General features: G+C 37.0%; 1 protein-coding gene across 1 annotated transcript in view; it reads left to right on the top strand.

Annotated features, from left to right (window-relative positions):
* Nucleotides 1-15095, top strand: part of RFC1 (replication factor C subunit 1) — a 77723-nt gene that overhangs the window by 16272 nt on the left and 46356 nt on the right. Inside the window, exons 2-4 of the mRNA XM_044224496.1 lie at nucleotides 322-450; nucleotides 7804-7879; nucleotides 9482-9604. Of these exons, the coding sequence (XP_044080431.1) occupies nucleotides 322-450; nucleotides 7804-7879; nucleotides 9482-9604 (328 nt within the window). The remainder of the gene's footprint in view (nucleotides 1-321; nucleotides 451-7803; nucleotides 7880-9481; nucleotides 9605-15095) is intronic.

Here is a 15095-nt window from a genome sequence, read left to right on the forward strand (position 1 = left end):
TGAGCATTTATTGCTTGTTACTTGCCTCTTTAGTAATTGTGTTGTTGTTAAGAAAAATGTCACTTGCTTATTTTTGTCCTGTTTTTGGCCAGATTCCGAGAATTAATATTATTTTTCCTTAGGCAAATTATTTTTAACTCAGGTAATTTTTATCAGTTAACTTTTGCATGTGAAATGAATGCTGTTGCACACATGGAACTATCTGATTATGAAGAAATTATGAAAGCAAACCAGTGTGTATGTAGAGCTGTCCCTTTTTGTAGTTGAAATTCACATTTTGTGCAATTAATGTTTATTTACACATGTTCTTTTTGCTTTTAGGATATTCGGAAATTCTTTGGGGTTATACCAAGTGGAAAGAAACCTGTAACTGAAACAGTAAAGAAGAATGAGAAAACAAAGTCTGCTGAAGAAACTTTAAAAGCAAAGAAAGGAATAAAGGAAATCAAGGTCAGTTTTCTAAATACAATATTGAGTTGTATAAAAAGTGAAATTCATTTCCTAGACTTGATATGTTGGGAGCCTGAGGTAAATACAGATTTCAACTCACCTTGCAGAAGAAGAAGAAAAGTGCATTTCTAATTAATATAGCTGACTGTATTCTTTGCTTTTTTTCTGAAGTAGAGATGGAACCTTTTTTAGTTGTTGAAACTACATTTTTTGAGTCGTTTGTTCTTAGAGACGTGGGTCTCAAATGAAAGGTGTTAGACTTCTGGTAAAAGAAGGTTTTGAAGGAAAGCTTTATTCTTTTCTCTGTCTTCTTTGGACCTCAGAGAAGTTAAGATACAATGTCACTATAGAAAGCAGACAATGGCTACAGTAGTGTGTCTGAGTTAATATTATTCCACTCTATGTAAAATGTAAGAATTTGCAACTCTACAGATCTGTTGATCACCACTTCATCTTTTATGTTTTAGTTGTCATATGTATTATAGCTATATTTGTTAGTACTGCACATTCAGTATAATAATTTTTGCTCTAAACAGACGTATTTTAAAGAAATTAAAAGGAAAAAATAGATCTTTTATGTTTACCCACATATTTGCCATTTCTGGTGCTTTTCATTTCTTATTGAAGATAAGAATTTCAGAACTTCTATGTCATATCATTGTTTTTAAACCTGAAGAATTTCCTTTATCATTTCTTGTAGCACAGATCTTTTGGTAACAAATTTTGTAAGTTTTTGTTTATTTATTAATATATTTTTTCTTCATTCTTGGAGGATATTTTTGCTGGTTATTGAATTTTGGATTGGCACTTTTTCCCCCCAGCACTTTAAAGATGTTCCATTGTCTTTTGGTCTCTCTCTCTCTTTTTTTTTTTTTTTGGAGAGATATTAGCAGTCATATTGTTTTCTTTTATACATTATGTATTGTTTTCCTTATACTGCCTTTAGGAAATTTATCTTTGGTTTTTAGTTTTGACTGTGGTATGCCTGCGTGTGTTTTTCTTATGTGTATTCTGTTTATGGCTTCTGAGCTACTTGAATCTATAAATTTATAAACTCACCAAATTTGGGAACTCTTTGCCATTCATTCTTCAAATAATTTCTGCCTCATTCTTTTTCTCCTCTTCTGGGATTTTTTTGATTCTAGCTACTCTGGCAGGTATAATGTGATATCTCATTGTGGTTTTGATTTGCCCTAATGATTAGTGATGTTGAGCATCTTTTCAGGTGTCCATCTGAAGATCTTTTTTAGGTTCTTTGCCCATTTTTAATCAGATTATTTTGGGGTTTTTTGGTGTTGAGTTGTAGAAGTTCTTTATATACATTGGATATTAACTCCTTATTGGATATATCATCTGCAAATATCTTCTCCCATTCAGTAGGTCGCCTCTTCATTTTATTGATGGTTCCTTTACTGTGCAAAAGCTTTTTATTTTGGTGTAGTCTCTCAGTAGTTTTGTTTTTGCTTTTGTTTCCCTTGCTAAAGGAGGTATCAAGAAAAAGGTTGCTAAAAGGGAGCCTGATGCGGGGCTCCATCCCAGGACCCCAGGATCATGCTCTGAGCCTAAGGCAGATGCTCAACTGACTGAGCTACCCAGGTGCCCTGAGTTTTCAGGGTTTTCTATGAATAGTATGTCATTTGCAAAGGGTGACTATTTCTTTACCGATTTGGATGTCTTTTATTTCTTTTTCTTGACTGGTTGCTATGACTAGGACTTCCAGTACTAGTACATATATTTTTAAATTTCTTCTTTAATTTCATCATCGACCCGTCAGTTGTCTAGTAGCATTTTGTTTAAAGTCCATGTGTTTGTGTTTTTTTTTCCCCCATTTTTTTTCTTGTAGTTGATTTCTAGTTTTATACCATTATGGTTGGAAAGATGCTTGATACGAGTTTAGTTTTCTTAAATTTAATGAAACTTATTTTGAGGCTTACCATGTTATCTATCTTGGATAAAGTTTAGCATGCGCTTGGAAAGAATATGTATTCTTTTGTTTTTGGATGGAATGTTCTGTATATATTTGTTAAGTCCGTCTGGTCTGACTATTGCCTTATTGATTTTCTTCTTGGATAACTATCCATTGATGGAACTGGGGTGTTAAAGTTCCGTACTATTTTTGTATTACTGTTCGTTTCTTCCTTTACATCTCTTAATCTTTGTGTTGTGTATGTAGGTGCTTCAGTGTTGGATGCATAAATACTTAAAATTGTTACATCCTCTTGTTGGATTGATCCCTTTATTTTTATGTAATGCCATTTTTTGTTTCTTGTTGCAGTCTTTGTTTTAAAGTCTATTTTGTCTGATGTAAGTATTGCTACCCTGGATATTTTTTTTTTAGTTTCCGTCTCTTCATTTTCAGTTTGTATGTGTCTGATGTGAGTTTCTTGTGGGTAGCATATAGACGGGTCTTGTTTTTTATCCACTCTATCATTCCCTATCTTTTTTTTTTTAAACCCCTTGTCTTTTGATTAGAGAATTAGGCTATTTACATTTAGAGTAAATAGGTACGTACTTTTTTTTTTGTTAACTGATTTCTGGTTGTTTTTGTAGTTTCTATTCCTTTCTTCTCTTGCTCTTTTCTTGTGACTGGTAAGTTTCTTCAGTGTTGTGCTTTTCTTTATTTTTTGTGTATCTGTTATGGTTTTTGGCTTGTGGTTATCATTAGTTTCCTGTATAACATCCAAGTATATGATAGTCTATATCAAATTGATGATCACTTCAGATTGAACACATTCTAAAAGAACTTCATTTCTACTCCCCTCTGTCTGCCTTTTATCTATATGTTGTTAGGTTTTACATCTTTTTATTATGGGAGTTCCCTTAACTTTTTTTTTTTTTTTTAAGATTTTATTTATTAATTTGTCAGCACAAGCAGGGGGAGCAGCAGGCAGAGCAGGCAGAGGGAGAAGTAGGCTCCCCATTGAGCAGAGCCTGATGTGGGACTTGATCCTGGGACCCTGGGATCATGACCTGAGCTTGAAGGCAGATGCCTAACAACTGAGCTACCCAGGCATCCCTGACTTAACTAACCTTTTAAGGTATAGTTGGTTTTACTACTTTTGTCATTTAACCTTTGTACTAGCTTTGTAAGTAATTGCTCTACTACCTTTACTGTGCTTGCTTTTAATGAAATTTTTTTTCTTTTCATAATTTTCTTCTAATTGCAGCCTTTTTTATCCACTTAAAGAAGCTCTTTAACATTTCTTGTAAGGCTGGTTTAGTGGTGATGAAATACTTTAATTTTTGTTTATCCGGGAAGCTCTTTATCTCTCCGATTCTGAATGATAAACTTGCTGGGTAGAGTATTCTTGTTTGTAGCTTTTTTCCTTTCAGCACTTTGAATATATCATGCCTCTCCCTTCTAGTGTGCATAATAGTTTCTGCTGAAAAATCATCTGATTGCCTTATGGAGTTTCCCTTGTAGGTAATTATTAGTTTCTCTCTTGCTGCTTTTAAAATTCTTTATCTTTAATCTTTGACATTTTACTTATTACTGTTATGGTATGGAGCTCCTTCAGTTCATTTTGTTTGGAACTCTCTGTGCTTCCTGAATCTGGATATCCATTTTCTTCTCCAGGTGAGGGAAATTTTCAGCAGATATTTCCTCCATAACTTTTCTGTCCATTTGTCTCTCTCTCTCAGCTTCTTCTGAGACCCCTATAATGCAAATCTTTGTTTGCTTTGCATGTTTTCCAAGAGATCCTTCCTCTTCTCATTTTTAAAAAAAATTCTTTTTCCTTTTCAGTCCATGGCTTGGGTGCTTACCGTTAGTCTGTCTTCCAGATTGCTGATCTGTTCTGCATTCTTTAATCTTCTGTTATTGTCTCTAGTGTGTTTTTCATTTTATTTACTGTATTCTTCAATGCTAGTCTGTTCTAATATTATCTATCTCTTTGTTGAAGTTCTCCCTGAACTCATCCACCTTTTTCTCCAGTTGGTGAACATCTCTGTGATCATTAATTTTTTTTTTTTTTTTAAGTTTGAAATGTTTGGCAGGTAGCTTGGTTATCTGTTTTTTTTTCCTGAGGTTTTGACTTGTTCTTTCATTTGAAGCATATTCCTCTGTCTTCTCATTTTTGCTTGACTTTCTGTGCTTGCTTCTGTGAATTAGGTACAACAGATATTTCTCCTAAACTTGAAGGAATGATCGTGTATATGGTCATCCCATGTGTAGCTGCATATGCCTGATGACTTTGGCTGGTTGGCTGAAGTTGTAGCTAGTGGTTTTGAGGCATTTTGTGCAGGAGTGCCCTGGTGGGATGGCCTGAGCTGTAATGGATGTGGATTGGGGTGGTCCTAGGGCTCTCTGCATAGAGGGTTCCCTGGAAGACTGCTGAAATGAAGTAGATGCAAGCTGAGTGGTTCTCGGGGGTCTTTGTGCACAGGGTGCCCTGGTAGGACAGTTGAATCTGAAATGGCATGGCCCAGGGCAGTCTTAGGGTTCTCTGTGCTGAGCACAGCTGATGCTGAAGTGTATGCAAGTTGAGATGTGCTGGGGTGGTCTGTGGAGGGGTGCCCTGGTCAGTTGTCTGGATCCAAAGCAGGAATGGACTGGGTGGTCTCTATGCACTGCACGTAGTGGGTACCTAGTGAGTCATCTGGAGCCAAATTGGGCATGTTCTTGAGGAACTCTGCAGCAGGGTTGGCCTTGCAAGTTGTCTGGAGCCAAAGTGGTGTTTTGGGGTGCCTTGTGCCTGTGTCACATTGGCAAGACAGCTAGCACTGTGTGGGGGTGGAGAACTGATCAGGGATGTAGCAGTATGTGTTGTGCTAAGGTCACATGGGTGAGGTGTCTAGGGCTGGTGGGGGATTATTGAGGGGATAGCCAGTAAGACCCTACTCCTGTGCGTGCTGTCAGGGTGGAGGGAGAATGTAAACCTTGGCCCCTCCAACCTGGAGAGAGTTCCAGCAGCTCCCCCACCATTTGGTGGAGATGTGGGGCTGAATTTCTTATAATCTAGTTACTCTTTTAAACCATAGCCTTTTTTCTCTACCCCAAGAACATGAGTCTGCTTATGGTTTCTCATTACTATCCATGCCTAATGAAGTTCACAGTGATGGGTGGGGGTTCCTTTCGTTACCCTGTCTCTGTTTCTCTTGCCATTCTGTATGTGATCTCTCTATTTTTTATTGTGCAGAGGCTGTTCCGTCAGCCCTCAGTTCTTCAGGAGGAATTGCTCTGTAAATAGGTATAGATTTGGTGTGTCCTGTGGAGGTGAGTTCATTACCATCTTAGACCAGAAGTCCTAGGCTTTTTTTTGTTGTTGTTTTTTTTTTTTTTTATACACACACATCAAAAACTTTTCCAGCCTTCATCATAACCCAGTTCCAAAGCCATTCCCATATTTTAGGTATTTTTTACTGCACCACTCTATTTCATGGTAACAAAATCTGTATTAGGATTCTCCAAAGAAATAGAATCTCAAAAGAGATTTAGTTTAAAGAATTCATGAATGTGATTATGGGGGCTGACAGGTCCCTAGACCTACAGCTGGACAAGCTGGAGACTTAACAACAGCTGATGGTATAGTTTAGTGTGAGTTTGAAGTCCTATGAACTAGGAGAGCCAGTAGTGTGATTACAGGCTCAAGCCTGCTTGCCAAGAATAATAGGCTTGAGACTCAGGAATAGTTGATGTCCTAGGTTGAAGGCAGGCAGGAAGGAGGAATTCTCTTACATGGGAGAGGGTTAGTCTTTTTTTCTCTTCAGACCTTTAACTAATTGGATCAGGTTCACTCACATTATGGAGAGGAATCACCCTTTAATCAGTCTATTGATTTAAATGTTAGATTCATCCAAAAACACCTTCATAGAAATACTGAGAATAATGTTTGATGTAATATCTGGGTATTTTGTGGCCCAGCAAGTTTACAGGTAAAACTAAGCATCACAGGTCACATTTCCTAGTTTTTTTTGGTGTGTGTCTGGTTATTTTGGATTTATGTTGTATAGTGTGAATTATATAGTGTAGGAAATTTGGATTGTTACATTCTTCCAAAGAGTGTTAATTCTTTTGGTTTAGCAGGCAGTTAATTTGACTGAACTCAAACTCTAAACTGTTGTCTCCTTTGTGATAGGCAGCAGATGAAATCTTTATTCAGTTTGTTTATCCTTAGCTGGGCACTGGGAGTTGTTACATTCATATGTAGTTCAGGAGACAGGCATAGATTTGGGCTAAGAAATAATTATATATAGCTATATAAGTTTGAGCTGTACAGCATGATGGTTTGACCTTTATCTGTTGTGAAGTGATGACCACAGTAGGTGTAGTTAACATCCATGATCTCAATATAGATAACAGTAAAAGGGAAAAAAAAATTCTCCTCTGGTGAGAACTTTTAGATCTACCCTCTTAACAAGTTTCCTACTTATCAAATAGCAGTGCTAACTATAATCATTGTGTTGTATATTACATCCCTAGGACTTGTAACTAAAAGTTTATACCTTTTGACCACCTTATTCCAGTTGTACTTCGCCTCACCCCCTGCCTTTGGTAACCACAAGTCTGATCTCTTTTTCTATGAGTTTGGTATGTTTTTTGGGTTTTTTTGAGTCCATATAATGGTGAGATCATCCAGTGTTTGTCTTTCTCTGTCTGACTTATTTCACTTAGCATAATGCCTGCAAGGGTTCATCCATGTTGTCGCAAATGGTGGGATTTCCTCTTTTTTTTTTTTTTTTTTAAAATGTGTACTTTATTCTTTATCCTTTCCTACTTTGATGGTCATTTAGGTTGTTTCCATGTCTTGGCTATTATAAATAATGCTTCTGTGAACATGGGGGATGTAGATATCTTTTTGAGTTAGTGTTTTTGTTTCCTTTGGATATATTTCCAGAAGTAGAATTGTTGGGTCATGTGGTAGTTTGGAGCACTGGGTGTGGTGCATAAACAATGAATTCTGGATCACTGAGAAAAAATTAAATTAAAAAAAAATTCTTTTTTTTGGAGGAAACTCCGCACTGTTTTCCATAATGGCTGTACATTTTATAGTCCCACCAGCAGTCCAGAAGGGTTCCTTTTTCTTCAGATCCATGCCAGCGTTTGTTACCTTTTTTCTTTTTGATGGAGGATCTGGCATAGGGCATTAATGACTTTTGAGCTGTGTAATTCTTTGTTATGGAGGAATGTCTTATGCATTGTAGGACATTTAGAAACATCCCTGGTCTACCATCTACCCATTAGATGCCAGTAACATCCCAACCCCCCATAGCCGCACCCCGCACCCCCCGCCCCATTTATGACAAGCAAAAATGTCTCCTTGGGGCAAAATTACTGCGCTCAGGTCTAATGAGAAAAAAGCAGCTGAGTTATGTAGATGTTTTTGTGTTCTAATTATACTGTGATGTTTACAGGTAAATAGTTCTTGTAAAGAAGATGACTCTAAGCAGAAGCAACCAAACAAGAAAAAGAGGATCATTTATGATTCAGGTAATATTTCTCCTGAGGAGCTTTAAAGTTTTAAAATAATTTTATATCCCTCAGAGCAGTGTTTTCCAAACTGATGTTCTGAGACACAGAGCTCTCTGTGATGTTATAATAAGTCCTGTGAAGAGAGGGCTCTATACTTAAAGTTAGAAACAGTTTTATTATACTGTGGAACTTATCAGAGCTGAAATGTGTTAAGGTATTAAATATGTCTGTTTGGGGGGTATATAGTATATATAGCATGTCTTAGACTTACTTTGAGTATGGCATATTTATTTTTTCAAATACTCATACTAACTTCTTTTGCAGCTGAATTTCTTGGAAACTGAATTTGAAAAAAAAAGTGCTTTAGAATATTGCTTTAGAAACAAAGATCTAAAATTTAATTTTTGTGGTTTTAATCTGGACCTTTTTTGTTGCATTTAAAGTGGAACAAGCACCATATAAAATATTTAAATACACTTTTAAGATAGGGAGTGTGTATTTTTATGCTTGCCTTTTATGATATATTAAAGTAACGGTAGAATTCAGAACGTTTTAGATTTTACTTTTGTGGAGTAGATCCATCTGGTGTGAATTCTTACAATTAAAAAGGTAACCTAAGGAAGTATTTGTAGATTGTTAGGATTTGACAGTGATAGCAAAGATTCTGACTCCATCCTAAAAATACATAAGTGTTTATTGTAAGTCTTTTACTGTTGTCTGTTGTAAGGAATTTGAAATAAATACACATTCCCTGGAAGTTTTTATCATTTGGGAAACTGGAAATGTAATTGTTTGGTACAGTTTAGAATAATATGAAGCAGGATTTATAAATGCGTGGTTCAGAGAAAAAGGAAGGATACTGAAGTTTATGAAACTTCCATTTTTGTATTCATTTGTCTTAGTTTGTATTTAAGTGTCTTGGGTAGTTAGGTTGTAGTAGACAGACCAGTGCTTCCAAAGATGTCCATACCCTAATTCCTAGAATCTGTGAATATGTTAGGTTACATGACAAAAGGGAAATTAAAGTTGTAGGAGGCATTAAGTTTGATAATCAGATGACCTTAAAGTAGGGAGATTATCCTGGATTATCTAGGGGTGGGTCCATTGTATTCACAAGGAATGGGGAAGCAGGAGAAGGAGAGAGAGACTAACTATGGAAGAAAGTCAGAGAACCAGAGAGATGGCAGCATGAGGAGGATTTTGCCCGCTGTTGCTGGTTTTGAAGATGGAGGAAGGGAGCCCTAAGTAGAGAATGTTAGTAATCATTAGAAACTGGAAAAGACAGGAAAATAGATTTTTTCCAAGAGTATCTAGAAAAGGATCATAGCCCTGCTGACACTTTGATATTAGTCCAGTGAGACCCGTATGGGATTTTTAACCTCCAGAACTGTAAGATAATATGCTTATATTGTTTTAAGCCACTAAATTTGTGGTGATTTGTTATGGCAACAGAAGTAAGACAAAGGCTCAACACAAGTAGAAGTAACCTGTGAGAATTCACAGTAAGAATTTTGTCTTGAAATGGGCCTTGAGGAATTGGCTAACAATAATCACTTTAAAAACACACTGAGTTTTACTATTTCTTTTGAGGGTTTTGTTTGATCTTCTTTTTATGTACAGATTCAGAATCAGAGGAGACAGTGCAGGTAAAAAATGCCAAAAAGCAACCAGAAAAATTGCCGTTGTCTTCTAAACCTGGTAAAATTCTACGCCAGGATCCTGTTACATACATTTCAGAAACAGGTAAGGTACTGAATATGTTTATTGTTTTAGAGAGCAGTAGTGTGTGTTCTGTTCATGAGCTTCTCGTTGGTGTCTGGATGTACCTCATTCACTTTGAATTGAATTTCTGTTGCCTTTTTTCCTTTGTTGGTGTATATTAGAGGAAGTTTGTAGTCATTATCTTTGGCATTTTCTGTGGGTTAAGGGCCATTGTAAAGACCAATTAGAGGAGAATTGGCCTTGGGATTTTTTAAAGTTTTTTTTTTTTTTAAATTTATCTACTTTTTTTAGAGAGAGAGAAAAAGAGAATGTGAGCATGTGATCATGAGTGGGGAAAGGGGCAGAGGCAGAGGGAGAGAGAGCCTCCCCAAACAGACTCCCCACTGAGGGCATAGCCTGATGTGGGCCAGATTCCAGCACCTTGAGGTCATGATCCAGTCCAAAAGCAAGAGTCAGTCACCTCAGCCACCCAGGCACCCTAGGTGTTCTCTATTGAATAAGCTGAAGTTCTATCTTGAATCACAGATTAAAATGTTACTGGTGTGTTTTATGTAAGTTTTTAAATCTTTCATTTTAGAGTCTTAATAAGCTAAACATAAGACAGTTATTCATATTTGTGATTTATAAAATCTAGCATAGGGGCATGTGGGTGGCTCAGTCACTTAAGCGTCTGACTTTGGCACAGGTCCTGATCCCAGGGTCCTGAGATTGAGCCCCAAGGTGGCTCTGCGCTCAGTGGGGAGTCTGCTTGTTCTTCTGCCCCTTCCCTCGCTCATGCTCTCTTTCTTTGTCTCAAATAAATAAATAAAATCTTTAAAAAGATATATAATCTAGCAGAGATGGGACCTGAATTTCTTGTATTCTCTTGTGACACTGAAGATTTTAGTGCTGCTTTTTAAAAGATGATTTTTTTAAAAAAAGATTTTATTTATTTATTTGACAGACAGAGATCACAAGTAGGCAGAGAGACAGGCAGAGAGAGAGAGAGTGGAGGAAGCAGGCTCCCCGCTGAGCAGAGAGCCCGATGTGGGGCTCGATCCCAGGACCCTGGGATCATGACCTGAGCCGACGCAGAGGCTTTAATCCACTGAGCCACCCAGGTGCCCGTAAAAGATGATTGTTTTTGTACTGAAATTTGTTTGATCTGTTTTGAGTGGTCAAAAAGCAAAAGACACTTATGAATAATTGTACACTAATCTTAAAATGGTAAAATAGCATAAATGGTTGTTTCATAGATATTATTCATTTATGGTGAGGATCTCTGAAATGTCACCTAAAGAAAAAAACTCAGATGCATTCATTGTAAAGTCATTTTGAGTCTGGCATTGTTAACTACTAGAGGAGACTGGAACAGGAATGAAAGGTTAGATGTAGTAATCCTCAAATTCACAGAGCCTGTTGAGTCAGTTCCTGCATAAAAATGCTTGAAGGAGCCATGAAAGCATCTCATAGGTTACTGATTTATTTATATTGAAGAAAACTTCCAGAACCATTATTTTTAGCACTCTGCTACTTCCGTATTGCTAAGAAGTGAATATACCTGGTTTGAAGAGACAAGGTAAAAGCAGTGTATTTATTTTGGTATTCAGCAAACATTTATTGGGTGTTTTTTTACATCCCCGATACTAGGAGCTGGGGATTTAAAAAATGACCAGACTCCCAAGTACTGTAGGAGTTGCTTGAGGCAGTGAAAAGTGGTCAGGCAGAGTGCTTGGAGCTAAGAGTTGGCCTGGCCCTTGAAGGATAAGCTGGTGATGGAGGGAAGAACGAGTCAGCTTGCAGGGATGAGATTATTTAAGGCTCGGCAGCCAGCACAGGGGTTGGTATGTTCATAGGACACAGAAGAGACTGATTGCCCACATGATCAGGCGTGGTGGGAAGTAGGATGAAGGAAGGCCTTGAAGGCTAGGCCGATGAATTTAGCCTTAACATAGCAGGGAAGAGGGAACCATGAAAGTTTTTGAAGAGAGTTGTGGAATGTTGAAAATAGTACTGAAGGGTGATAGCTGGATTGCTAGTGTTGAGGGTGGGATGGAGAATATAGAAATTGTAAAGAGGGAAGTCGAGGCATTTACTGGGAGTGAAGTGATGAGAGACGTAAAAAGTTTACAATAGTAAGGGACTGATATAAATGTTTTTGGGAAATGAGTTACAGATAGGTGTTTGGATGACCAAACATAGTTGGTCATTAGCATATTATTAGCATAGTTGGAGAATTGTCATTAGCATGTTTAAGGTTTTTTGTTGTTATTTGAAAAAATTTTTGAATATTTTTATTTATTTTTAAAAAAGGTTTTATTTATTTATTCGCTAGAGAGAGACAGAGAGAACAAGCGGGGGGTGGCGGTGGCAGGCAGAGGGAGAAGCAGGTTCTCTGCTGAGCAAGGATCCGGATGGGACCTCCAGTCCCAGGACCCTGGGATCATGACCTGAGCTGAAGGCAGAGGTTTAACCCACTGAGCCACCCAGATGTCCCAATTTTCTTTTAATTTTTAAGTAATCTGTATACCTGACATGGGGCTTGAACTCCCAGCCTTGAGATCCAGAGTCTTATGCTCTACTGGCTGAGCCAGCCGGGTGCTCCTTTTTTTTCAAGAACAGCTTTATTGAGATATACAGTTCACCTCTAAGATTTTAGTATTATTGGAATTTGCATATTACAGGTCAAAGTTTTCATAGATACAAGTAACAATCAAACTTTACTTCCATGTATGAGCTGTTACTTGAGAGTGTGCAGGTACTTGTGGTGATACATGAGTCAGTAAGTAGGGAGTGAAACAGGAGTCCTTGTGTTGTAGGAGGAACCTGAGCCTGGAAGGTCAGAAGCCCTGCCTGAGGTTCCATCCTTGGTTCCCATCTGACAGCTCTTCGAGTCTGCCTCACCTTCTACAAAGCAGCAACACTAATTGAATAGGTTTGTTGTGGAGACTTACTGGAATAATGCAGAGGAAAGGGCCAGACCCAGTGCCTGAAGCATATAAAAATAGGCAGTCCAGAGGAAAAAGAGCGAAACAGAAGAAGCCCACAGATGAGCTTTATAGGTTCTCAGAGACGTTATTTGATAAAATTGTACAAATGATCAAAACCAAAATGTAGGTGACAGGAACATATTTTCTGTAAACTTTTTGGTAAGCTGAGATATTTCTTCATTATGGCAGAGGCAGACTGACTTTTTAACCTTTTTGTTCTATTGCTAAATATCTGCTCAGGCACATTGTGCAAATGCACTCTTCTATTAAGAGATCCCCCTATGAGATCTGGCCACCTTTGTGAAGTTTTGAATATGTGGGAGGGATACTAGGAACAGTATGGTGATAGGTTTGTTATGGAACTGAAGGTGGTGTGATCAAGCTTTGCAGTGACACCCTGGAAACGTCAAAGTTAGTGTGTAGACAGCCGTGGCCTTCAACTGTGGATCAGTTGGCTATCCTTATCTTGTGATTTTAGGTACACAGAAGGGTCAGACGATTTAAGCTCTGATCACAGATTTTCTTTAACATGGGATCGTTTATTTCAGACCAGGTATTTTTGAATGTTATTTTCTGAAAAGATATCCAACACTTTATCTGTAATTTCTGTGAACATTATCAATGTTTATGTCATTCTGCTGGTGGCACGTACATGGGAAAGTAACCATTGTCCCCCTTATTGTAGCTGAAAATCTTGCAGTGCAATGTATCTAATAGGATGTTCAGTATTAATTACAATTTTCTGTTTTTTCTTACAATTAAGATATAGGGTTCTAGATATAGAAAAGCTAGTTCTTTTCTTGCCTGTATTTATGGCCTCATAGTTTTTTTATTCCTTGAAATCACAGGTGCATGGGAAGAAAAATAAGCTCTTTTTCTTCCCTCTGTAAGGGAATTAACTGTTATAAAGCAGTCCATATCAGCAAATCAGATACATAAAGCAAATCAGATACAGAAAGAGTTTTAAGAAAGGTGCAACTTCTTGAAATTAATAAGTTGGAAAATTCTTTATCTTAAAAATGATTTAGTTTTTTTTTCAAATCTGAAACTAGTTTTTCAGTAGTGGGTCATGAATAAATATTCACATTATAAATGTAATATCAGGTTAAATACAGTATTTGTGGTAATAATAATTTAAAAATAATTCTAACCTAAAATTGCATTGTTGATTGGGAGATTGGAGTCTTCTTGTGGAAAAGGATTATATGACAATGATTCAGTTTCAAAAACCTGTTAATAATGAAAAAACAGAGGCACCTGGTTGGCTTAATTGGTTAAACATCTGCCTTTGGCTCAGGTCATGATTTAGGGTCCTGGGTAGCTCCACTTTGGGCTCTCTCCCCTTCCACCCCCCCGCCCCGCCCTGTCCTGGCTCATGCTCTCTCTCACAAATAAATGAAGTCTTAAAAAAAAAATAACAGGGTGCCTGGGAGGCTCAGTGGGTTAAAGCCTCTGCCTTCAGCTCAGGTCATGATCTCAGGGTCCTGGGATCGAGCCCCACATCGGGCTCTCTGCTCAGCGGGTAGCCTGCTTCCCTCTCTCTCTGCTTACCTCTCTGCCTACTTGTGATCTCTCTCTGTGTCAAATAAATAAATAAATAATCTTTTAAAAAAAAAAAACAAAAGAAACACCGTATTTTATTTTTTATGAGTCATTTTTTATTTGGTATTTTTCTTGCAGTATAGTGTTTGTAGTGTTTAAGAACATGAGCTCTTAATTCAGGCTGATTGGGTCAACCTTCATTTATCTTCCCCATGTTTTAGTTTCCTCATTTGTGAAATGGGTTTATTATTAGTACCTACGTCAGAGGACTTTGTGATGATCAAATGAGATAATCCTTGAAAAGCATTTAAAACAGGGTCAGGCATATAATAAATGCTAAATAAATATTAACTGTTAGGTTTACATTTCAATTTTGTTGTGTCCCTACATCTGCCTTTAAAGACTATGCTGAAGACGTTTGATTTTTGCTTAAGTACTTAGGACTTTCTGTTGATCATGTAACTGTGCTTCAGAAATTGAGAAATTGAATTTGACCCACTGATGTTGCAGATGTGCACTGTCCAATAGGGCAGCTTCTAATTACTTGTGGCTGTTGAGCACTCGAAATGCGAGAAGCCCAAACTGATAGTGTAAAGGACAGATTTCAGAGGATTAGTATGAAAGAGAAGTAAATTATCTTATTAATAATTTTTTAGTATTGATGATATGTTGAAATGGTAATAATTTGAATATATTGGGTTGAATAAAAGATTTTGTTAAAATTAATTTTGCTTGTTTCTTTTTTACTTTTTTAATATATGGTTATGAGAAAATTTAAAACTCTCTATGTAGATCACATTTTTTTCTGGTTGCACAAGATTTTATAAACAACAAGAAAAATTTAGGAAATAACCTTATTTTGGAAAATAACCTACTTCATTCAAGTGCTTTTGTTTATATTATTATACTCTTCTTTAGGCTATATTATACAGATCTTTAGGCTTATTGTTTAGCTCTGTGATTTTTCATTATCACTTTTATTAAATGTCTTCTATTATTTT

Source organism: Neovison vison, chromosome 11 (genome assembly GCF_020171115.1).
Source record: "Neovison vison isolate M4711 chromosome 11, ASM_NN_V1, whole genome shotgun sequence".
NCBI classification, from domain to species: Eukaryota; Metazoa; Chordata; class Mammalia; order Carnivora; family Mustelidae; genus Neogale; species Neogale vison.